The 24791-nt window shown below is 44.4% G+C and overlaps 1 protein-coding gene across 1 annotated transcript in view; it reads right to left on the bottom strand.

Moving 5' to 3' along the window:
* Positions 1 to 16030: 16030 nt before the first annotated feature.
* Positions 16031 to 24791, bottom strand: part of LOC104157854 (neurotrypsin-like) — a 15510-nt gene continuing 6749 nt past the window's right edge. The window contains exons 6-15 of the mRNA XM_009695345.1: positions 24636 to 24783; positions 23636 to 23814; positions 23078 to 23219; positions 21765 to 21967; positions 20606 to 20747; positions 20141 to 20346; positions 19460 to 19538; positions 19091 to 19213; positions 18271 to 18551; positions 16031 to 16566 (exon numbers count right to left, since the gene is read on the bottom strand). Of these exons, the coding sequence (XP_009693647.1) occupies positions 16256 to 16566; positions 18271 to 18551; positions 19091 to 19213; positions 19460 to 19538; positions 20141 to 20346; positions 20606 to 20747; positions 21765 to 21967; positions 23078 to 23219; positions 23636 to 23814; positions 24636 to 24783 (1814 nt within the window). The 3' untranslated portion in view covers positions 16031 to 16255. The remainder of the gene's footprint in view (positions 16567 to 18270; positions 18552 to 19090; positions 19214 to 19459; positions 19539 to 20140; positions 20347 to 20605; positions 20748 to 21764; positions 21968 to 23077; positions 23220 to 23635; positions 23815 to 24635; positions 24784 to 24791) is intronic.

Here is a 24791-nt window from a genome sequence, read left to right as displayed (position 1 = left end):
GGCCCTTCCGGGTCAGCGAGGAAGGGAAGAGCTGAGGGAACTGCCTGTGGAAAAAGGGGGGCCCGGTAGCCGGTTAGGCTCGCTGTGAAGGCGGGTGTCCCGAAGGAAGGGTCGTAGTGCTCGGCTGGGACCTGGCTGCCGCTTCTTAACAAGCGGGTGCATTCGGCGACAGGCCGGAGCAGCGGGCTGCGGGGCGGTTTTGCTTTGAAGGGGCTGCAGTAAACCAAAAGCTTGCTGGTTGTGCCTGCACGTACCGCTAAAGGCAACGGGAGAGCACGAGTTACGCTAAAATGTGGGATTTTACCCCTAGAACATCTCACACATAAGTTGGATGAGGTAGAAGTAACGGCTGTGATCAGCTGATTGGAGATGAAAGAAGCACTGAACTTCCCAGTAACGTTTTCTATTTACAAAAAAAAAAAAAAAAGAAAGAAAACCGAGGAAAGAACACAAAGGAAATAAAACATGAGTGCAATATGGCTTTTACAAGAATAAGGCCTGTTCAAAACTACCAGTCAAACCACAATGACCTCTTTCCTCAGCCCAAAAAAGCCCCTCGCTCTCCCAACTGAGGCCAGAGGGAAGGAGGCAAGTGTCAGGGGAGTTGCAGGACAGCTCCAAAATTAAAACGGAGTAACTCACATGCCAGTTACATAGGAGTTGCATAGGTTACGTAAGGTTTTCATATCCTACCCACTCTAAAGGCTGCGGGGAGTCTGAGTATTTTCTGTAACTATTTTGTTTTGAGTACACCAGTAAAATACCAAATGATAAGTTTCCTTTATAAGTTGGGTAAGCATCAGCCAAACAGCTATAGGCTGGATCTGCAGCTCCCTTCCCATCTTTGTACAGAGGAAAAAAAACCCAAATGATAGGGAATAAAAAAGAAGAGCTAGGGAAAAAGACAATGATGTACTAAGAAATAGTAATCCTAGAACTGCGAGAAACTGAACTGTGTCTAGGAACACTCGCCATCTCCCTCATCTTAATTCACTATAGTCCTTGATCCAAAAAAGTTAAGTTAATTGATGGGTCCTCATAGTGGGTCTTAAGAGATGTCCCTTGGGCCGCAAGGGAAACTTCCTATGTGGCTTGTTCTTACATATGTAATGCTTACCGGTTTAAGATGTTGAACACAAAGATGCATTACTAAAATGCTCATCAACTGTAAGAGGTATGTTTACTTGTGTAAATGTCAGATCCTTCAGTGCCTCCTAGTGTAATGTAACTTCTGGGAAGGGCCAGAACCCTGAGCAAAGCAAGGCGATGGCTTTCCTACCAATAAAGAAAAAGGGTGACTCCGCAGCCTCCTAGTCCTCAAATCTTTCTCCCAGGCTTCATCTAACAACGTGTTGCTTGTCCAAAGCTACTATTCTAGAAATACTTAGACAATTCCTTTCAGGGATCCTCTCAAAGAGAAAACTGAGGTAATAGTCAGGTATACAAGAAAAGTATTCACTTCATGTCTTTTTATCTAAAGAAATAATTTTTAGCTGAATAAACTCTCACAACATTAATAGGCTTACTGTGCTTTTTTCCTCAGAAATTTTTGCCATCAGGCTATCTGTATACATTTTCATTTCACAGGAAGAGCTCATTTATACTCAGGCACACATACACATGACAAGGCTTGACATCTGATGGGTGATACTCTTTAATAGTCTGTTACACAAAAATATGTGTATCAAAGCCTATTAAATCAATTCAGGATCTCTGAAATTCAGAGACTCTTCCTTGGTGAAAATAAAAGAATTGCCCAGAACCTGTTTTTCAGCTGGCAAGGAATACTATTAATTAACAATAGTTGTTTTAATTACCCTGTGAGCTAATGACACACAGTCGGGCAATTAGGTAATTACTGTGCTCAGTCCCTTTCTACAGCGTGCAGGGGAGCGACGTGCATAGCGGCAGTGTACATAGCGGAGCGTGGGGAATAAGAGCATCAAGTAGAGTAAAATGCTTTGCCCTTAGTTCTACAAAGTCAAAATGTTTAGACCTTGGTTCCACAAAGATAACAGTGATAGGATACTTGATATCCTCAAAACCACCACAGCAGTATGTCAATGCTGAGCTGGTGCAAAGTGACTCTACAGACAGAAAGTTCTCCACAGATGTCTGAATGAGGATCGTCATCAGTGTAATTCTATCTGGTACCCCACAATTCTCTGCACTTGGTACTTCACTGTCTAACCCATGGGTTCTTCTTTGCTTTTTTTCTATTGTCAGTGATCTGAGGTTGTGGAATATCACTTCTGGTTTTCTCAGGTAGATTTAGTCCTAGTACTGTCTCACCTGTGAATTTACCAGAATTGGAGTTTTGTTAACCTTCTACCAAATTACTTGGATTAAGACTATCTCGAAGTGCAATGTAATACCTAACAAACAAAAATTTTGACCTCCTGATAAACCCAGAGTTGCCCAAAGTCATAGCCAAGGTCAAAACAACAGTCAGTCACAGCGCGCTGTGCAAACTTGATGATTGTCTTCATCGTTCTGATAAAGGGTAGTTTTCCTCAGGCATAACCCACTGCAGTCTTGCCAGGCAGAGGTATGGGAGCTGTTTGGTTTGGGGAGGAGAAAATTTCCATGCACGGGCTGGTATGAGAATTTGAGGAATGATGCAATTACCTGAGCGCTTGCTCAGGTGCTCATGTGGACACCTCAGTGACCTGAGCCAATGCAGAGTAAAGGTTCTGACCTGGGCTCACCAGACAACTGTCAGTAATGGATGCTCCTTGTCAGCAGGGCTTCTGTTCTGTGGTTTGAGGAAAATTATCACCTCTTAAACTAAGATGCAGAAATAATTCCCAAATTCAATAGGGATCCTCCAGGGCAGCGTTAGGGACTCCGCAAGTTCAAGGAAAGTTTGCATCCTCCAGTGGAAAGAAAGAAGATAAGAAGAACAACACTGGGAGAAGAGATTATGAGGGAGCAGCATGATGCTCCCAATGTCAAGCATCTGAATCAAATGCCCCGAGAAGATGCCCAGTCTCTAGAAGTGGGGGAGGGTGGGATGAGGGGGCACTACTCCAGGTAAGAAAGCCTTCCTTAGTGCATCCCTTCATTAATTTGGGATGGTCCCATTTTGTCTTGATTTGTTTCTGGGTGCTCTGCCAAGTGCCAGGCTCTTTGCCAAGAAGCCGCTCTCAGGCTCTCTGCTCCCACCTTTTCTGTCTGAGTGCGTACTTCTGCTGCACACCACGCTGACAGACTGGTATCACAGCTAGAAGTCCCCAGCCTGTCCATCTAGGCAGGGTGCGCCCACCATGCTGTCTCCCCAGCCTTGGTCTGGGGAGGTGCAGCACTACCCTACTCCAGGTATTTTGGCCCTTTCTACACCTTCTCCTGAACTCTCTGTGTCTGATGCAGCTGGCAGCAGCTTTGAAGCAAATGAGCTGACACATGCACAAAAAAAGACAAGGAAGGCAGATTTCTACAGTGTGCACAAAATTTCATGTAACAAAGTGAGGCCTGTTTGCCATGGGGTTGCTGCCTGTTTCTCAGTGCTGAATATTGGAAGAAAAGAGAGAGGTGAAAATAGCTTTTCATGTTTTTCACCATGTTAATGGTTGGTTAATGCCAGGCTGCAAACGACATCCTGACACTGGCTTGGTGTTTCTCCCAAGTCTTTTTCCCAGGTGGTGGCTAAAGTTGGTAACAGCTTGTTCTTCCAAGCAATCTACCACACACGTCCCCACAATGCACCAAGGTCAACATCCCCTAGGGGCACTAGGCAGGAGAGCAGAGGCAGGACACTGTGCAAGCCAGGTACAAAGCAATGTGCCATAGCACATCGTGGCAAGTTTTGTCTCATGTTCTGGCTAATCTGACAGAAAAGTTGTTCTGCGTTGATGCCCGACTAGATCAAATTTGTACTGCCAAATGACCTGTTAGTGCACAGCACCAGCAGTAATTCGAGAGACACACCTGCCTGCTAAGGGGAATTCTGGCACGTTACATCAATAGCAATCTGGGTCAAGGGCATTACAGAGAATCTCTGCCACATGAGAAAGCAGAGATACATGAAGGGATCACAATATTTTGTGGAGTGTTGCAGGAAAGAAGGGTTTAACCTGCAGGAAAAATGTTTCCCTGGTGAGGAAAAAATTATTTAGAAGATTGTAGGAGCCTAAAAGAATAAAAAAACATAGCTGAAAATTTGAAGTGTATTTTGATGGGGAAAAGGAGATGAAAGAAGAGCAGAAGAAGCAGCTAAACGCATTGCATCCAAGGAATGAAGAGGTAACTACAGGTGAGATTCAGCACTCTGACCTAGATGTTGTGGTACTTGAAATGGCATAAATGGGCAGGGAGATGCAGTGGTGGAATAAGCCTGGTGCTACTCACCAATATCTTTTGTCAACATAAGGTGCAAGACAGCACTGTTAGCTTTTACCAGAATCCAGTAGAGAATACACATTACATCAAGAAAGGGTAGAGGAGAGGAGGAATAGTAGAGAGATTTACTAATGTGACATGCTTCAATTGATAAGGGGGCTTCAGCACATTATGTTTAACTGCATTAAATTGGAGCAATCCTCATTCCCATTCCTTCTTCTTTCAACTTTGGGATACCACGAGTCGTGGAAATTTCCAAAGAAATCTTGCTTTCACTTTCTCAGACACCACAGGCTGAAAGCATGGAAGAGGTGATGAAAGTAATGAGGCAAGCAAAGCAGGGTGTATGTTTGCACTTCTATCTTAAAATGCATTTCAAGAGACTGAAAAAATGTGTCTTCTGGCTTGTGCAGACCAGACTTGGGTGTGTTGTTCCTCTGGCCAACATGAGGGAGTGCAGGTGTGATTACTCGCTTCTCCTTGTCCTCAGGGCTATGGCTTGGAAAGGCACAGGAATTCATAATCGCTCATCCATTGTTTTTACAGCCAACTTATTGCATGAGACAGGCATGTATTTTCCCTTGTGGATCTCCCAACAGACAAAAACTATAGTCGCTGCTGAGAAGACCATGAAAAATAGTATCTGACAATTTCAGCAGTCCTCTGTTAGGAATAAAAAAATTCAGTAAGAAATCATGCAGAGATGACAAGGTTGCCATTAAGATGGTTTCTCCCTTACAGGGATGTACTTTTTATTTTTTTTCTCTTCCTTTCTGTCTTATTTCAGAGGAAGGAAATTGCTGTTCAAAATTCCTCTGCCTCCGTTATACACAATTTTCAGAATGCAGCATTTCATATGAGAGAGACACATATGAGCGCTCACACATACCCTGAAGCAGAATTGCAACATTTACATTTGTTTCCTGTCTTAAGCTTTCACTGGGGACTGAAAATCAAAGAGAGTCTGCATTGCACCCCAGAAGTGTCTGCTTTTCACTAGTGAGTCATGTGGTACTCTACAACTCATAGCCAGCACGGTTTTATTTCTGATTGCATGGAAAGTAAAACATATCCTTGCTATGGCTTGAATCTAACACAGGCTTAGTAACAAAAGAAAGCACTCTAGAGATTTTATCACTGCTGATGCAGTGGGGCCCAGCTGTTCAGATACATTCTGACTCGGCAAAGATTTCATTGTCTTTTCACATGCAATGATGCACTCAGAAATGACAAGCCAAGGCAAATTTTTAAAGCACGCATATGGCTTTATGTCTAAGTAATACATTGGATGAGCAGAAGAATAGTTTCTTGTACTCTGGCACTATGACACTATGGCAAACGGCATACAATTCTTGTGTCTTAAGTTCCTGTTCCTCCTAGAAGATCACTGTTTCACAATTAACTGATCACTGTTAATAACAGATATTAAGCATCTCCAGAGACGTTACAACCAACTACCATTGTTATTTATTTCAAAGCACTGGGCCTGTAGAACAGATGGAGCAAATAGTGCTTTAGCACAAAAGAAGGGACAGCGCACAGCTTGTTTCCCCTTGCTCTGCTTCTAACTAGGCAAGCGGCTGTGCAAGATGCACGGAGCTTTCCCAGACGCTGCATACTGGGAAGCTGAAAGCAAAGCTGCCCTGAGGAACCATAAGCTCTGGAAAATAAATTTCCTCCATTTGGATTGAGCATTTTTCAATCTTTGACTAATCCTTTCCACAGGAGACTTTGAACTGATGGTGTCCGAGGTTCTCGCTTTGGAATCTTATAAAATATGAGCATATGCGTGATATTAAAGCCTTATTCAAAAGTGAATTCATTGTTTGTGAGATAAGTGACTGGTACGTACATATGTACATGGAAAATACAGTCAGTAGAGGAACACTTTGCAACAGCTGTTAAAATTACTGTTATAAAGCAAGAGACAATGGTTATTGCTAAGATCTCATGTATGAACATAACTACTACTCTTCAGAAAGCGTAAGATGCCATTTATAGATACTAATGCCTGCAAAGATTACTGAGCATATTTTGTCTGGCATCTTGTATTTCACAGGTTGCAAGTATATTTTCCTCTTCCTTTCACAGTAACCTGCAGGAGCATTTGTTTTCTTTTTTACACTTTGTTCTTTCTTCTGCCATTACCAAAGCCGACAGTCTGGCAGGCTTTACTATGCACTGTAAGTTCACAGATAAATTAAAGGAGTAGCATCAAGCTAAAACGAACTGGAAAGCTATGTTCTCCATTTCTCGGAGGGGAAAGAAAATAACCGTTACACTGCAAGTCCTCTTTTTTTCAGCTGATATAACATTTGGACCTTTCCTCAGCTACAGTGAAAAGATTGTGAAAGCAGTAATCTCTCCATCCTTTGTCTAGAGAGCAGGTCAGATACCCCATTTACAGAAACTCAGCAATTGATAACTCAGTTTGTCTAGACAGCGTATTACCCTAACTAGCAATGTTATATATCTGAAAGCTTCCTAAATACTCTGAGAAGCCTCTTTTGACATAGGCTTTAAGCAAAACATGGGTTCCTGGGCTTATTTTCCGTCTGCCAAAAAATAATCACGGAAAGTTTCTAAATGTGACATTCCTTCTATATCAATCTAGCTTTAGAAATTAAAATTTGTAATCACAGAAAAAAAGATGCCAGTGCTGCAGTAGCTGACTCTCAACACACCTTTGCTGTACAAATCAGGGTTGTGCTGTCGAGGGTAGTCAGTTGGTAAGTAAAGCATCACTGTTAGAGAGACATAGGAAGTTCATTTATTCATGTCAAGATCGACATACGCTATTCTGCAAAGCAGGTCTTGGCTAACCAAAGTAATCCAGCAAACTCAGAGGTACCTTGTTCTGCTCTATTTACATGCTTCTCACATCTTCAGGAGTGGAAGCTTTCTATATGCTATGAAACCTGCTCCCACAGATGAAACTGGCCATTGCAAAATTTGCACTATAGCTGCCTCTCAGCACTGAAGCCTTTCAAAATATAAAAATTAGGCACTTTAGCGCTTAAATATAGGAATAACATTGCTAAGAAATGGTGATTCTCAAGTGCAAGAACAACACTGTACGATATTATATGGGCAGTAAAATAGTCTATGTATTCTGCACAGCTTTTCCTCAGAAACATAATCTAACCTTGGAGTTAGGGATATGAGGGTTTTTTATTTTAAAAATTTAATTCATGCTATCTCCCATCAGAATTCAATGGGAGGTTCAATTGTCAATTCAACATCAGGTTCTGTCTTACAAAAAGCATGGTTGCTACAACCACACGGCAGCGCTCCGTTTAAGAAAATGCACCTTGACAAGTTTTGTGTTTATGAGCGTGGGCAAGGGTCCGTGCTTTCTCAGTTATATATGTTTAACTAGCCTCTTTCGTGTAACAAAGAGGAGACACACAAAAATATTATGCATGTCATGATGACTGAAAATTACCTGGGCTGCTAGATACAGAGATAACACCTCTCAGTCACTCTTCTGTTTCTGTAAGAAGCAAGGGAGAAAAGATTTTTGTCTTTTTTTCTCTAGACATACTTACTTGAGCAAGTAGGACCTATTGCAGGGTGCTCTGTAAAACAAATCAGTTGATCCTTAAAATCATCTGGATGCTGATAGGGAAAAAGTGTTCATCTCATTCTGTTTTACCTGCAGATCTCATATCCCTGATGTATTCATGAGGCGAGCACTTTGAATCCTTTAGGAGACTTAGGGATTCCCAGATTAAATCAACTGCTTCTATTTTCAGCTCTCCTCTCTAGGTAGATGGCCAGCCCTAAGGAGGTACTGACAGCTGATTGTTTTGTGAGCTGACTCAAAGGCCACTAGCTTTTTTAGGCAGATCTTCATTTTTAGCCATGTGCCTGCAAAATGCTGTGACAAAGTCCTGTAAAACTTAACATCCAGAATATTAATGCATTTCCCAAGGTAATTTCCCATGTCTTCTTGGGGGAAGAAAAGTAGGTTTGTGTAATTCTATCATCACATTTAGTGTTGAATCTAGCAACCTGTATTTATTCAGGATGGCTAAATATAATAGTAGTAGGAATTTAGTGAGTAGTGGCACGCTCTTTGCTTATTTCTTCAGGCATCTTGTGTGTGGACACTCCTGCCTCAGCTGAACAAAGGCATCTGATTCAAACGGTGCATCACCCCCAAGTGCAAACAACAAACTTGCATAAGTTTAAGCAAATTGTTAAATCTGTGTAACTGTGAAGGCAAGCCTTGTAGGACAATAAAGATTTCTCAAGTCTTAATCAACCTAGCTGTGGTTTAAATATTTGGGGAGTTAAAAGGGTTTCTGTTGAGACCTCAGTATAGCTGTGCTGAATCACAGAATCCCCTTCTTAGTCTTGCTAGAGATAATGAAATGGTAAACCTGAAGGAAAGGATCTTCCCACCAGTGTGTTTGGTTACTGGTTCTGAAAGAACAGAGAGTGTTCAGTAGTCTGAATAGTACATTTGTCCCCTCTTAAATAGGCCTCCATCCCACAATCAGAGGTTGTAATCCTACTTTATCTCCAGCAAGCCTGTACATGCAAGCAGGGAGGGGGAAAAGAGTAAGGAAGGAACTAACCTTTAGAAGCACATTTTCTTCTTTGCATAGAGCTCAGTTTTAAGCAAAGCAGATTAGGTAAACTGCAAAGAAGATGGTTGTTGTTTTTTTGAAGGGGTTTTGTTCTGCTTTTGAGAAGAAAGTAACAGAGAAGTATAAACTTTTAAAGTGGTTTCAGCTGAGTTGTCCGGTTATATTGCCATGCTAAATCTCCCCCACACTCCCTACCTTCACATGAGGAGGGCCCACTGTCCCAGCTGGCACATCAGGCAAACGTGACAGCAAGCCACTGCATGACATCTTCTCATGGACACCTTTGACAGGTACCTGCTGCTGGCTCCTGAGCCCCAGGGCTGGCATGGGCTGGGAATCTCAACATGCTCAGCAAATGCTTCCCAGCAGAATTAATTTGCTGCAATTTTAATTCCTGCCTGTTTGTTTCTTCTGTTGGGCAGCAACTGAATATGAGCCCAGCACTGAGTTACACCTGTTTTCAGCTCAGCCCTGGGAGCCACAGCTGCCCTGATGTCTGTATGAAGGCCAGCACAGATGTAAACAGATAGGAGAAACAAGGCCTTTTGCTTAGCTGACATCAGAGCAACACAGCTTCACAGCTTCTTTTTGGTAAAGCTGATCAAAAGCAGTTTTTTCTTCCTTTAAAGAGACAGACTAGTTTTGAAAATCTATGAAGAGAAAGGTGCCTTTTATTTCTGGCAGTATGTGTCGGATTTGAAAAGCAGGGAGGGGAAGATCAAGTGGTGTACCAGGGTTTCACCAATTTGTTTGAACTTGTGTGTCCTACTCCTGTCTTCCATCAGCACGTCTTAAATCCAAGGGTTTTTCTAAACGTAAATGACTCCAGCTGGATCATCCACATACTTAAAGATCCATTTTGCTGGCTCTACTTCCTCTTTTCACTTTTGCCCATAAACACAATTCCATGGAAACCTCCTACCAGGGCTAGGTACCCCCTTTAGACATGGCAGTTTGAGAGTGGCACAGCATCCAGCCCAGCAACCCAAGGCTGTCTGAGCAATACACTGTCTTCTTCCATTAGAAAGAGGAAATTGTGCCCAAGTAGGAAATTTTTTTAATGTCAGTGGTGATACCTGAATACCTGCCTTCCTCTCTCCCAATGAATATGGTAGCTACCCTAGTTAGAAAACTGCATGAAGTAAAGCCCAGTTTCCTGCAGATTCATATTTCAGTTTCAAAGTCGCAAGCCAGCTATCCTACAGCTGGCAATCTGAAAAGAGTAAGCTCATGCCATGCACTCCTTCCAAGCCTTTTCACCACATGAAGGCAGCAGTCAAGTCCTTTAATACAAAACACGAGACTTGACAGACATAGCCTTAACCGCAGTTTGGACTTTGTTTCTTTCCCAGGCAGTAACTACAGAAGAGCATGGCAGAACTGACTTGGTGAAACAGCGCCCGCTGACACTTGGAAGGCAGTCGAAAATGCCTGCACTCTGCTTCCCAGTTTTGCACAAGCAAGAGAGGAAATGTAGGTAGGTGTAGAAGACCCCAGAGGCAGACGTGAAGTGAGGGAGGTGTTAACCACAAGCAGCAATTTCTTCAGTGAGTGCACACCAGTTCCCAACAGCAGGCTGGAGTCAGTAGATGCAAAAAATTACACACTATAACACTTGGAGTCTGCAGGCATCAGCTACACCAAGCCCCAGTCTAACCCTAATAGCTTGGGAAAGTCAGTGCAGTAGCAGTGGCCTTGCAAAGACAGACTTCTTATACAGCAATGCAGATTTCAGTGGTGGGGGGCAGCAGGGGGGAGTAGAACAGTGTTCTTGCATCAGTGGCTCATTCAAACTGCATTTCCCTCCTCCTGCTTCCACTTTTCCATAGGTTGGCTTTGATTCTTAGAGTGGTGACACATGAATCCTAGACTGAAAGGAGACTAAATCAGGCTGAACAAGTTTGTTCAAAGGTAATATAGAAAGATCACCTATAACAACAAATTATAAAGCTGATCTATTAAATTCTGTTAAAATCTAAATGCAACGAGTTGACCTGCAGATACCCTTTACTTGTTCCAAATGGCCAAAAATGTGGCATTTTAAGAACTGTCACATTTCATTGAAATGGTAGCTAATTTGATGCTGACTTTGTAACATGCTCTAGCATGTTAAAGCTGCTCTAAAAATAACATTAATAGAGAAATTTAATTAGCTTAATTCAGTGATGAAAAAAATCCTAAAACCTGCACTTGGAACAGATTCCTTTATTAAAAATAAGACAGAGCCCCACACAGTCACGGTATAATCCATTTATTAGTATACCTTGTGAGCCATTGGTGTTGATCCAGGGGACATGACAGTTTTGGCACTTGACTCCTTTCAGAGGTCCTCAGCCCCTGGTTAGTAGAACTGGATTTTAGTAGGACTGAGTGGGCTACTACTCACTACAAGTGATTTTTTTTCTTCTTGATGTGGGAAATTAAATATTTTTCTGAACAAGTGAAAATACAGCCCAAGAGATGTGCATCAGTCCGGGTCACAGTGCCTCATTCCGCAAGGAGCGGTCCCAAGTTGGTTACCACCAGGGGCCATTCTGTTCCCTCCAGCTGCAAGGAACTCCCAGCGAGTCTATCAAGATGGTGTTAAATACCACAGTGCAGTTCATCCCTCAGAAGCTTTCATCTGATTGCTGAATATACACATAAAAATTTGTCTTCAAGTGGTTGATGGATCACTGCAGCTTTTCTGGGGGTGAAGAGACTTCAGGGTATTGGCTTCAGAAAGGAAGGAAGACAGACAAAAGGCAGGCCCACATCTCTTACCCCTGAGGTAGCAAATATCCACGTTCCTGATTCCTCACCAATGCCTCCACTAATACCTTTGAGAAACTGGTCTATTATTCTCTGCTACAAGCGTACAAAGATTACAAGGGTAATCAACATCCTGTCCAGGTTAATAAACAGCTGCCTGATTAATTACAGCATAGAACACAGAAATCATCAGAACAGTGTTCAGCTACAGGAAAGGGAGAAATCTTTAATCCAGCTTCAGCTGGCCAAAGCCTGGACTGATGTCAAGACAGGGCTGATGATAAGGGTACCAGTGCAGGCACTGCAGGTCAGGAAGACACTGGCACCGGGTCAGCCTTCATGGCGCACTGGGGTACTCCCTCAAAGAGGGATACCTGGAGCACTAATAGCTCCTCATTAGACCTTTACCATAGCCAAGTTTCTACTCCTGCCAATGCTCCCAGCCAGTCATAGCAATGTTCCCTTTCTCACATAACCAGCATATGCCACACTGCTATGGGAAGGTGTCTCACAGCATCCATGTGGCACAGCGCAGCCACCAGCAACAGTGACTGAGCTCTCAGCTCCTGGAAATGATGTATGTGCATTAGCCTTACCCAGCCGACTAATGCTGCGAAGATCGACTGTATCAGCCTTACAGTTAGGTCAACCAAGGCAAAGCTCTACAGAGCTGTTGAGGTGCTCCTTGCCCAGAGCTGCCTTACGCTCCCCAGAGATACCTACAGCGATTGCTCTGAGCTCAGAGGGGCTGCCACACCTGCCTGAGATATGGCGGGAATTAACCTTGGTGGGTTTTCACTCTGTTGTAGCTAGGCTGCCACCAAGACCACACTAGCAAGTTTAAAGCTAGCTCCAGCTTGCATACATAATACACATACAGCACTGAAATCACTTACAGCATTGCCTGCTATAGAAAATAATATTGAAAATAATCAGCAGATGGCACAGCCTCCCCTGGCAAACTGCACTCAATTCTGGTTACCAAAGCCTGAAGATCCAGCAGAAAGAGAAGACATGGACAGACAGTTGCATGTTATCAGATACCTAGACAGTTTGGGTTGAAGAGATACAGAGAAGCCACAGTTTTAGAAAAGGGACTATCTCTAGAGTAATGGACAACAGAGAATATAAAGCCAGGCCCCTTATTTCCTCTCATAGCTGAGAACACAAAGACAGATGGGATTCAATGAAAACCAAAGGCAATTAATTCAGGAACCATAAAAAGAAATTATGTGCTATGGAGAATAAAATTATATTGGTTCTCATTGCCAGAAAATATTGAGGCAGAGAGCTTAGCTGGATTAAGTACGGGATTAAACATTTATATGGAAGATGAAGGCTGGTTATATTAAATAGTTTTTTAAAAGTTAGAGATATAAACTCTCACATTTTAGAAAAAGAAAAAATCACAAAAGGATAGTGCATAGTGTTTGTATAACACCTAGAGGACCAAGTACTTGTACTTCTATTTTTAATGATAATAACAGTAATACAAGTAATTAATTTAAATGAGCCAAGAACAAAATTCCCCAAAAGGAAAGGTTGTTAAAACTTGTTCAGTACAAACTCTCATGTACTATCCTTTGAAACATCTGCTGCAGGCCAACATTAGGTACAAATTACAGTCCTACAGCAGCTGAGTGCCACTCATCCAACCAGGCAATCCCAGTAAGCCTTGGTGGCAAAGCACTTGAGTTTGGTTTGGGCCACAGTTCCAGTTTGAACAGTAAAGAGCAATAGTGGTGCTCTGAAACAGGTCAGGACAACCAAAAAGAGTATTGGCAGGCTTGCCTACAGTACCGGTAAGGTGAAAAAGTAGGCGAAGGAGATTGGATACTTCCTTCCTTTCTCCTGGCTCATGAGGGACCCAGGGGATGTTAATTAGAGGGATTCTGACAGCTTTCATGGTGACAAGATCTAGAAGAAAGAAATATTTTTGAACTAGAACATGGGAATTTCAGGAGACAATGCCAGGCCTACATCTCACTCATGTTACATGGTAATTTATTCTAACTTCTGAATGGCAACCAGCTAAGTAGGCTTAGGGAAATAACCTCAGTTTCAATCCTTCAGGTGTTTCTATGCCTGTTGGAGTTATGGGTATAAACTGAAAGATCAAACCAGGTTAAACTAGAGATGTGACAGCACCCAAGGCACAGAAACCCCATTTGAGCTGCTGTAGTATGCTGGCTTGGAGGAGGCTAAAGGTAAAAGCCAAATCCCTCCATGATTCCCAAACAGGTACGGTTGGTGCCAGTGTGGAACTTGGCATTTAATCCCGTGCAAAACCAGAGGTCTGTGACATAATTGCCCTCAGACCTCCTGTCATTTTAATTCCTGGGAGATAAGAAGCGGTCTGCAGCTTGCGTCTTAGGGACTGCCTGCCAGCAGCTGTAGCACAACACGGCCAGTGCGGAGCCAAGCGCAGCGATGCCAAGGGATCAAGCCTGGCACTTCAAACAGGGTTATCCGCACAAGCTGCACTGTAGATACTCAGCCCCTCAAGAAGAGGGGCATCAGATTTATCTCAAAGGCCAGTTTGCAGGGGTTCTGACATTGCATGTTTTAAAGATTCCTACAATTCTTTTTTAAAATAAAGTTTCCAAGCAGGATCTTTAAACAGTCCATTGCAACACTGGTAACCCAACTATCCTATAATCCCTGGAGAGGGTAAATGGAACCATTTAGTTTAGCATTCACACACAAAAATCAGCCACCTAGACAGGTCAGCACCTTTACATTAAGCTGTTTTATAGAAGACAAATTAAAGATTTAGGCAATCAGTACTTATTGGATCCAAGGCAATTTCTAGAACTCCGTCACCGTATGCCCTGTAATATGACATAGCTAATCCACAGGCTATGCTTTGCCTTCTGCTCTTGCCTTGGTAATACCTAGGTACCAAACACCTCAGTGCCTTGAGTGCAGACCTTCCGGACAGCAGGCCAGTGCCTGACCCAGTCATTGCCTACCCTACAGTGCGTGAGCGAACCCCAAACATGCACAAGTTCCACGTGTCCCATCCTGTGTTATTGCTCTGTGTTTGGGTCCTTGGTTATATATCAAAGCTTACTGCCCCTGCTCCTGAGCAGGCCTGTCTTCCCTCTGGCTTGTCTGTACACAGCGAGAAGACGCTATGCACTGCACAACTGTTAATGCACTTAGCCCTTCTGTCTATTTTTATTTTTTTCTACCTACTCAGGAATAATAAATTAACTTACAAAAGTGCTTAAGGCCTAAGAGGAATCTCTGCTCATTTGTTTGGATGAGAGGGAAGGAAGAAATTGAAGTATTCAATAACCCCTGCTTTCTCTCAGCATTATTTCTCTTCAGGCTGAGAACTACAGCTTGATGGCAGTGCTCGCATACCCTCCAGTTAATCCAGTTTACTCCCACTGAGAGGAATGAAAAGAGAAATAGTGCAAAGAAGAGAAGAGAGGAAGCATAGCCCAGAGGTTGCAAGAATAGGACACGCTTCAGGAAAGCGGGAAGCTGCTTTGCAATACACTTACTGTTTTCCACAAGGAGTGGGTAATTTGCTTGAGGTGTATCTATACTCCAAGAGTATTTCCGTGTTTCATGGGAGAACTGTGAACACAGAGATACTAAAGACTAACATCACAAATAAAGGGCAGCTAATAACTATGGTGAATAAGGTACCAACAGAAAGACCCTGCAGTGCTGTTAAATTGTGATTCAACACCTGAATGCTTGAGATTAACATTACATTTGGATTTAAAGAAAAATAACATGTCCATTCACTCTTAAAAATGAAGATTTACTCTCACACCAACAACTGATTCTAGGAGATGCTGCTTTAAGGAAAAAAACAAAAACAAAAACAAAAACAAACAAGCACAAAAGAACGACTGTATTGAGAAAGCAGCAATAAAACCATAGCATCTGCCAGCTGGAAATGTGTGATGGAGGATTACAGCAGGAGGGACAAGCATCTTTTAGCAGGGACAGACACTTTAAAGGGATCATATGGGAGCAGACCTACTATTTAGAAGAGAAAAGGTTCCCCCTAGAGACATAACAGGGAAGGAAAAAAAACCCAACTGTTGGCCTGTTCCTCAGCTCAGGTCAAATCTTCTGATTCCTGGAATATGAAGATAGCTATTATGGAAAAATATCTGAAGAATTCCACTATGCCAGAGCCTGGTGCCATCTTCCAAGCATCTCACCTTTCCTTGCAGCATTTTTCAACGGTGCAAACATACAAAACCAGGAATAGATTTACAGGGGCAAGTATCTCTCCACTTCTACCACTTCTGTGTGCCAGGGCAAAGGAACAAGTGTGATATTGCATTACAGGACCCAGAGCAACATAGACTTATCATTGTTACCAGTGTGCACCTGCTTTCTCTGCTCAGAGATTATGGACTAAAGTGAAACCAAAGACTTTAAAGAATCAGCCATAACTGGTTTTCTCCCAGTTTTACACTAAAGTCTTTCCACAGTGTCCAATGACAAAATAAACCTCCATCAGTCACAGGCCAGAAGCTACAGCCTTCTGCTGCCATATAGCAAAAGGACCATACGTTGAAGTTCCTAGAGCTCAGACATTTTCATTTTAGCTTGGTCACTTTCTTGATCCAGGGTACGTATTTGCTGACCTTTGTGTACACACCGGGGGAATCCTTCCGACCACAGCCGTAACCCCAGGAAGTGATCCCCAAAATGATCCAGCGTCCGTTGGACCTCTGACACATGAGTGGCCCTCCACTGTCACCTTGGCAGCTGTCCACCCGCTTATCTTCAGAGAGGTTCCCAGCACAAATCATGCGGTTAGTGAACTTCTGCCCGTAACGGACCTCACAGTCTTCCCGTGGGAGAAGAGGCACCACCCCCTGCAGCAGGGTTCTCGAATAGGACTTCCCTGGAACAGAACAGACCAGCCAGACCAATTCAGGTACAGACAACAGCAGCGACCTAGAGCAACAGAGTTCTGCACAAAATAGATATTTGTACATTTCATGTCAAGACCGTGGCACAGAAAGAGGCCAAGCTCAGCATCTCTGAACCACCAGAACTTCGGAAAACAGTGCTGTCAAGCCAGACCACAAAAAAGAGCTGTAAGATCAAAGAAATGGGGAAGAGGTTGAAGAAAAAGGTTAGATCAAAGGATGAGTCTTACTCCTGATTCTGCCAACAAGTAACTTGAACCTTGTTCAATTTATTTCACCTCTCTGAGCCTCCATTTCCTCCTCCATTAAGCAACGACAGCGTTTTCGCTAAAGAATAAATGCAGTAATATTTGTTAAGTGCTCAGTCCTCAGAGAAGTTTTGGAATATGCTTCAGAGTCATCCAGATATTATTCAAAGGGAGCTCACTTCATCTTTGGCCAGATTTGTCTCTATTTGCTCAAATCTCTTTACTGCCCCAGACTTGCTCAGAACATAAGGTTCACGTGCTATATTAGAGCATGACCTTTCTGTGCCCAAGGTTTATGGTAAGTTCACAGAGTAGTTGGGAAAGCTGGGTTTGGTGCGTGGGAAGGATTCTAGCCATTAAGCCCCAGTACAGCTTAAGGGAGATACATGGCTAAGTTGCTCCTTGATCCTCCCCAGACACCCCAAAGTGACATGTGCACCTGGTGCAACTGACTCCAAAGGCAAATGTATACTTGCACTTAAACACTTGGGGTAACAGCTAGGGAAACAGCTGGGAAGGATGGGTAAGTGCAAAATCAATAGACAAGCTCCTGGGGCTGTTTGCCTTTTGGCAGCAATGTATGAATGTATGGCTTTGCTCCAGTCACAGCAGCCCCAGAAAGGCCTCCTTGTCCCAAGACCTGCATTGCATCTCTGATCCTCAAATGGGGGAGGACTGCACAGCCAGTTATAAAGCTTTGTTTAGAGTTTAAAGCTGTCTCCAGACCTTGCTAATGCATCCATGTCAGGACTCCACCAAGCCCAGCGTTTTAAAACATCACCTTGAGAGAGTTAAGTATTTAATAATCAATACTTTCTAGAATATTCCCTGCTCCCTTTTACCTAGGAAGCTCCATAGCAATGTGCTGCAAGAGGACAGGTACAGGCTGTCTCAAACCTAGTGCAGACACCAGCCTCAGAGCCCAGCTGTCCCTGCAGCAATATCCAGGGAGATCAAGCAAAGTAGTCTGAGAGGGATTCCTTCCACCTCTAAGCCCTCACTTCGCTACTGCAATATCATGAAGGCAAGAGGTCTTGGAAACGCAGGGGCCTCCCATAGGCTTTGTACACCAGCTCTGCACAGGCTGCTGCTTAAGGGGTCTGCTGTGGGCAAACATGCATGTAGAAAGGGGAAGAAAGAGAGGACTGTGGCCAGACGGCAGCATTGCTCTCTCCCAGAGCTTCAGAGGAATGCTATGGTAACCAAAACTTCCACCATAGGCAGGCTCAAGAAGCCTCAAAATCAGAAGAAAACACAATGGCACAAAAATCACCTCACCTCCCCACTCCTTAACACCATGCACTGTCACAGACAATAGGAGCAGTAAGAACAGGGCTTTGAGTTGTGCAGACATAAATTAACGGTCCATGTAGGCTTCTGAATCCAGACTCCCCCACCTTTCTTGCCCCTCAAAGCCCCATCGCTCACCTGTGTCTCCCCAGCCGGAGATGATGCAGGCTTGCCTGTTGATGTCAGACTTCTCTTTCCTGTCAGGCAGGCAGACAGGCAGAACGTGGTGATTGAAGGAGAGGCAGTGCCCCTCTCTGCCCCGCATCCGGACCAGGGCAATGTCATTATCGTTGCTGCCGGCCCAGTAGTTCCTGTGGAGGACAATCCGCTCCACAGGCAGCTCCCTCTCAAACTCATCCTTCACGCCTGTGTGGTAATCACCCACCCGCAGCAGGTAGCGCCGCACATCAACACCAAACCTGGAGAAAAAGAGACTCAAGATCTTGATACTCCGACTAAGAAAGAAACAGACTCACACACGTTTCAGTTGCTATGAGACTGAAACACCTCCTCACAAACCGATAAAACAGTGCCAGCTGCAGGACTCTGGGACCTCTTTGGCAGATGTGATAATGCCAGCTGTTGCAGTCAATGGGTGTCCCAAATCTATCTACCATGCACAGGACTTTTTTTCCTTTAAAAAGGGCTACAATAGTTGCAACAGGCTTGTGACCTCATCTGTTCACAATTCCTTAAAGCACCAAAGAATAGCAAAATGCTGGTTCGCTTTAAGTTGTAAAGCCTCAGAGTTAAGAGGGCAGGTGTAAGTAGTGAAGGATAAAGCAAGCTTATATTGAGTCATTGCCTTAGGTACTCCAAGATCACACACATCATAACCTGAAGGTCTTGGTTTAGAAACTTTTCTCATGTGGTTCCACTAGACTAGGAGGATAACCTGGTATGAGGTTATCTTGTTCATCGTGGAGTATCCCTCAGGGCTCCTCACTCACAAACGCACCTTTTGAAGCAGTGGGCTGCAGTCACTACCCAGCAGCTGCTGATCAGTGTTGCTCCGCACAGCAGACGAGTATCTTGATGAAAACCCTTCAACCGTAGTGAGGCCTGCCACGGCCATCCGCCTCTGAAGAAGAAAGAGGAATAATAGGTGTCACACACATGGGAGCTGGTTTCCTCGTTTCCCATCCACTCTGCCCCATCTGGGCTCAGCTGGTGCGCGTTCTTCCCTAGATAGGCCCACTGGTTCAAATCAAGTTCAAAAGTCACCAGTGATAATGTGTTAATGTACTCAGGATTTGCCAGGCTCTTTCCAGAGCCTGTGGGAAAGCTGGAACTTGTTCTGGCTTTCCTTGCGATTACAGGGTAGTACCTGAGAGACTTGTTTCCACCTATGATCCTTTTCTTGCGACGATGAAGCAGGCGCATCCCACACACACCAGATTCTGGACCTGCAAAGCAAAGTTGGAGCAGTTGGGTAGATACCTTCAGCTTAAGTAGCAACAATTGCTGTCACAGAGCCAAACACCATTTGCCTTCCCTGAGGGCATCAGTCCTCATGGTAGTTGACTGCATTGTGTTGTGCATATGTAATTCATAGAAGATGTGATCCCATAGGTTTCCTCAGTTTCAGTGAAGGTGCTACCTGCAGTATCTGTAGTCTTATGCCAGGGATGGGATCTCTACAGCTATTTCCCCAGTACTCTAAAACCCAAAGTTTGCTCATGGTTACTGCTCTAAGGAAGGGTATGGTGACTTGGCTGTGGGGAAGTTCTGCAGGCTCAAAGGCCTGACGTGGGAGGAGCTCTTACACTAGTCTGGAGCACTCTAGCTCAAAGGCCTGACGTGGGAGGAGCTCTTCACACTAGTCTGGAGCACCCTGTGCTCCTAAGAAGAGACAATGAAAACAAGGAAAAAGTCAGAGGTACAGGACGTGGCATGCTTATTTTGTAGGTAAAGTTTCAGCCAAAGAGAAGAGGAAAAAGCATAAAAGCATGCAGAGATCCTACAACTGGAACTCCAGATTTCTGCATAGAAGAAATGGGTATGTCACCTGTTCTCCTGATATCTTGGACTTTCTCTTCCACATAGTCACAGATCACACCAGCATCCTCACTGTGCCAGCAGCTGTGAATCCCGATGTCAGGCCTGACACATTGCCCCAGGGTGTTCTCCGTGCCACTGCATTCTACGTTGTCCAGATGGATGGGCCCATGGCCTTCACCAAAATAAGCCATTGCCCTGGCTTTTGCTGTACCACTGCAATTAGAGAGAGAGTGGCTCATCTGCAGTAAGCAGGAGGCAGGTGAACCTGCTGCACCAGCACGTTTTAAGAGAAATAATATTTCTGTGTCACTCCACACACAGACAGCAGTACAGCGAGAATAGGACCCTACTCCCTCAAGCATATGTGGGTATGCCACAACTAAGAAATGAAGCCCCCAGAAACAGGTCCAGAAAGAAGCGATCCCCCTGAGGGCTGTTTCTATCTGTACGATGCATGTACCAGAGCTCTTACCTGAATCCCAGTTGCCTGCAAACCACCGCAGCATCTCTGTCTGTCCAGCCATCATCACAGACGCTGCCCCACTGCCCATTCAGGAATACCTCAACTCGTCCCTCCTTGGTGCTTTCTCCATCCACCAGCCGCACAGGAGGCCCTACAGGAGAAAACGTGTGTGTCTTTGCAAGCAAAAACACCAGAGAGTGCAAGGTGCCCAGAACTTGGGTTCTATAGGACAAGATGAATCCCAGATATCAGTAAGCTTAAAAAAAAAAACAGAAAAAAGAAAAAAAAGGAGTGTTTCTATACAAAGACATTTCACCTCTGTGCTGAATGAGAAGACTAAATACATATTAATTTATTTAATACATTCTGAAAGTCATTAGTGGATCATATTCTGAAAGCTGAGTAAAGAGGAGAACAAGAACAGAAGGAAAGTTATTAACTCCTGAGCCATGAGTGGACAAGCTTAAACATGCCTGGGAAAGAAATCCATTAAATTATAAAACTATTACATTATTCCAAGCAAGAGAAGAGTTCTACATCCAGGAAACACAAAAGTGTCGGATGCCATCTATTTCAATAAAAAATGCCTGACAAACTGGAAAGTCTCCTGTAGTAGGGAAGAGACTTTCATAAATGAGGCCTCATAGATGAGGAAATTGTGCTAAATTGAAATACGATCACAATTTTAAATAAAAGTGTGCCATCCACACAAGGGAGTGCAAATTTCCACACAACAGCCCCTTGCATCTTAAGTCCTCTTGTCTTGGCAAGGTGTGACACTAACGTAACTACACCAGTTTCCTATAAGGTCTAGTAGTTAAAGGTGTTCCATGTTCCCACAGATATGGGGCTGAGGCGTCTCATCAGTGGGCAACGGCACACTAAGGCAGCCATCGTTCCTCAGCTCCTCGGGTTTGTTTTAGAGACTGCCAACACAATTCTCTCCAGTTTCAGTTTCTTTGCAGGTCTGGCCATAGGTCTGGTGGAGCCACAGCTCTGTGGCTCTGCCCCAAGACAGCCAGGGCTCGTTCCTTGGAATCCTCCTCAAAAAGCAGCCCCCTGACTGAAACAGCACAGGGAAAACTCCCACATCTGCTAGGGCTCCCAAAGGAATAGACCAGCAGGTGACACTTCCCCACCGTCCAGGGCAAGAGGCAAGGCGAGTTACCCAGGCTGCCATCCATGACTGTGTTGCTCTCCGGGGAGCAGCGGACTCCCACATCCTCAGCGTGTGAGCAGTCATGCTGTCCCCAGTTGCTGTGGGGACAGTCCAGGAGGGACAGTTCTGTTCCCACACAAGCCACATCATCCAGTAAGATAAAGCCTTGGCCAGCAGCATAGTCCCCTTCAGAGGCCAGAATAGCTGGACCACTAGAAGAAGGAAGCAGAACATAACATCAGATTCATTCAAACTCATTAATCCCACAGAGGGACCCAAACTCAGACCCCAAGGGAAACTGCCCTGCGGAGCTCAACTGTGGTACCGGTGGCCTCCTGACCTAAACCACTTGGTGACACACACTTGGCAACCAAGCAGCTTGCACATCTCAGCAGCTTCAGTTTTCAGGGAGGCCCACTCAGACCAGTCCGTTTTCTAGTGTCTGGTCAAAGGCACAGACATCGTAGCACAGAGGGCCAGCTATACCACAGAGGCTGCTTTGCAGACATGACACCATCAGGTGCCTCAGTTTGGGGAGGGACTGGCAGAGGACACATCAAAAATATCAACATTTAAGTAATTCTACTTCTTTTTATAGGAAGCAGCTACCTCAAATTGAAATGCAGAAGGCTGCAAACTTTTAGGCGCTACAAGAGATGACAAACACAGAACGCAGCTGAACTCAAAGGGGAGAATTCAGTTTGGTCTTTTTTCAGTCTGTAAAGCTGAAATTTTACAAAGATACCCTAATCATATTTAAAAATCCACAAAAATACTTTACTGATTCCAAGACTACAGTATCCTGATTTTAAATCTTCCCCAAACTCATACCTGGAGGGACGACAGTTCAGCAACAGGCTGAAAGAAAAGCATCATGAAAATCCCTAATGCTACTGTTTTTTGCTCTGATGGTCTCTGTTCAACTACTGAAGCAAGTGATATGTTTAGCTGTCAGAGCAGATGGGTGACACCGTTTAGCTGTCAGAGCAGAGGGGGTGGCAGTGCTGAGCTGATACACCTGCAAATTTAAGAAATGTTGAGAACTTTCTGACTTTGGTGAGGGGTTCATAAAGACAGTATCAAGCCTGTTACCTGCTTTCAAAACAGGCTGAGGCAAAAGATAACAAAGATTTTTTTTTTCTCCCCCTTGGAAAGGATGTGGATATCTATTAATCTTTTCTGAATAAAGTTGTATAATGGTAATAACCCTTCTAACAAAGACAGCATTGCAGGATTAAGGTCCAGCCTATCCCAGTGAAGGGTGATGGAATCCAATCCTTGAAATTAGCAAGCGCAGACACTGCACACACTCTCAGTCCTACCTGAAGCCCAGCTGCCTGCAGACCACCTGGGCACCAAGGTCTGTCCAGCCATCATCACATACTGTGCCCCAGTCTCCGTTGTAATAAACTTCTACCCTGCCTTCGCTGGGGCTGCGGCCCCCAGCCAGCCTGACAGTGCCCTCTGCAAGGGGTGGGAGAAGGAAAGGTCAGCACTCCGCAGGGGAGAAGAGAAACAGCGTCTGCCCCATGGCTGAGCGCTCTGCACAGCCCATGAGTGAAAGAAACCAGAGCCACAGATATCCCTGGCTACTCAAAAAACGAACATGCATTGCTCCCAGACATGCCCATCTGTCAGGGAAGGATTTACCTCAGCCTTTCCATGCCACCTGCGGAAAGGCATGGAAGCACCACCAAGCCTGGCTCTGATCCATCCCTACCTGCTGCTTGCTCTCTGCCTCCACATCTGGCAGCCCTTGTGGGAGCCATACATAGAAGCCCTGCAGGATCCTGAAGCAGGGGGGTTCTCTGCTGAGCAAGTCATGTGCTATGGGAGTAAGACCAGCTGCATCTGACTGCCGTAGAGCTGTAGATCTGTACCTGTAAAAGGGTCACAGGAGACCCCAGCATCTTCAATGTGGTCACAGTTTTGCTGTCCCCAGTCACTCTTCTTGCACTGGTCAAGTGAGAGTTCATTGCCTGAGCACTCCACTTCATCCAGCAGGATTGGGCCAGATCCCTGCCCATAGTGAGCCCACGACAAGGCCTTTGGGTTCCCACTGCAAACGTTACAGACACATAAGCTCAGCAAGGAAGGTCACGGTCTTGTGCCCTCAGATTCTGCCTTGCACAGGGACTCTCCTACACTAGGTCAGTGTCCTCCTATAGATAATCTGTATTTCTGACACAGTAGTGTTGCCAGCTGTTAACTGAAATATGTTATTGGAAAGTTTTGTAACGAGACCTTCCAACACCTAACAAAAACGTGCCTGCAACGTGAACAGTTCAGACACCGGGGGAGTTCTGAGGACCATGTTCTATCAATCTCAGTAACAGGCAAAACTCCCACAGTCTAAGGTTCTCAAACTTGAATTGTCTATATTAAACAATTCTGTACTGATGTGAATTTCAAGAACACTCAGTATACAACAGCTCCCATGTTAAGTGCTGAATGGCATACAGGAGAATGAGATGCTCTCTCTAGCTTTCCTGTCTGAAGAGGATACGGGCAGTCAGTGAAACTGGAGGTATTTAGACTTAACCAAGTAAGCAACTGCAGTTCACATATGGAAAATGCCATGCCAAGTTATCACTGAGGCCAAGAAGATTTGCATTAGGACATGTGTGCAAAAATAATGAACAGGGATAAACACAAACAAACCTTAGATGCACCAACTCTTTTTCACAGCATAAATCCATAAAACTGACAGGAATTAAGTACAAAATCCCTTTATAGAACAATCTGATCAGAACTGTCTTTCCCAGGGTTTTTGTATACCTCCTGTAGAAAGGGCTGTTACTATAGTGAAGGGACATGCTCTCACATTCTTCATTCTGCCTACTTCTGTTACCACTCCATGATGTGCAGCAGGGAAATTACCTGAGTCCCAGCTGCCTACAGACTACTTCAGCATCCCGGTCGTCCCACTGGTCATCACAGATGGTACCCCACTTGCCATCATGGTAGACCTCCACTCGGCCTTCAAAGCTCTCCTTTCCCCCAACTAAACGCAGCGGGGCACCTACACCTGTGCTT

The sequence above is a fragment of the Cariama cristata genome, unplaced genomic scaffold, assembly GCF_000690535.1.
Source record: "Cariama cristata isolate BGI_N322 unplaced genomic scaffold, ASM69053v1 scaffold31572, whole genome shotgun sequence".
Taxonomy (NCBI): domain Eukaryota; kingdom Metazoa; phylum Chordata; class Aves; order Cariamiformes; family Cariamidae; genus Cariama; species Cariama cristata.
Note: the sequence above shows the minus strand (reverse complement) of the source record. Positions and strands in the feature narration are given on the sequence as shown.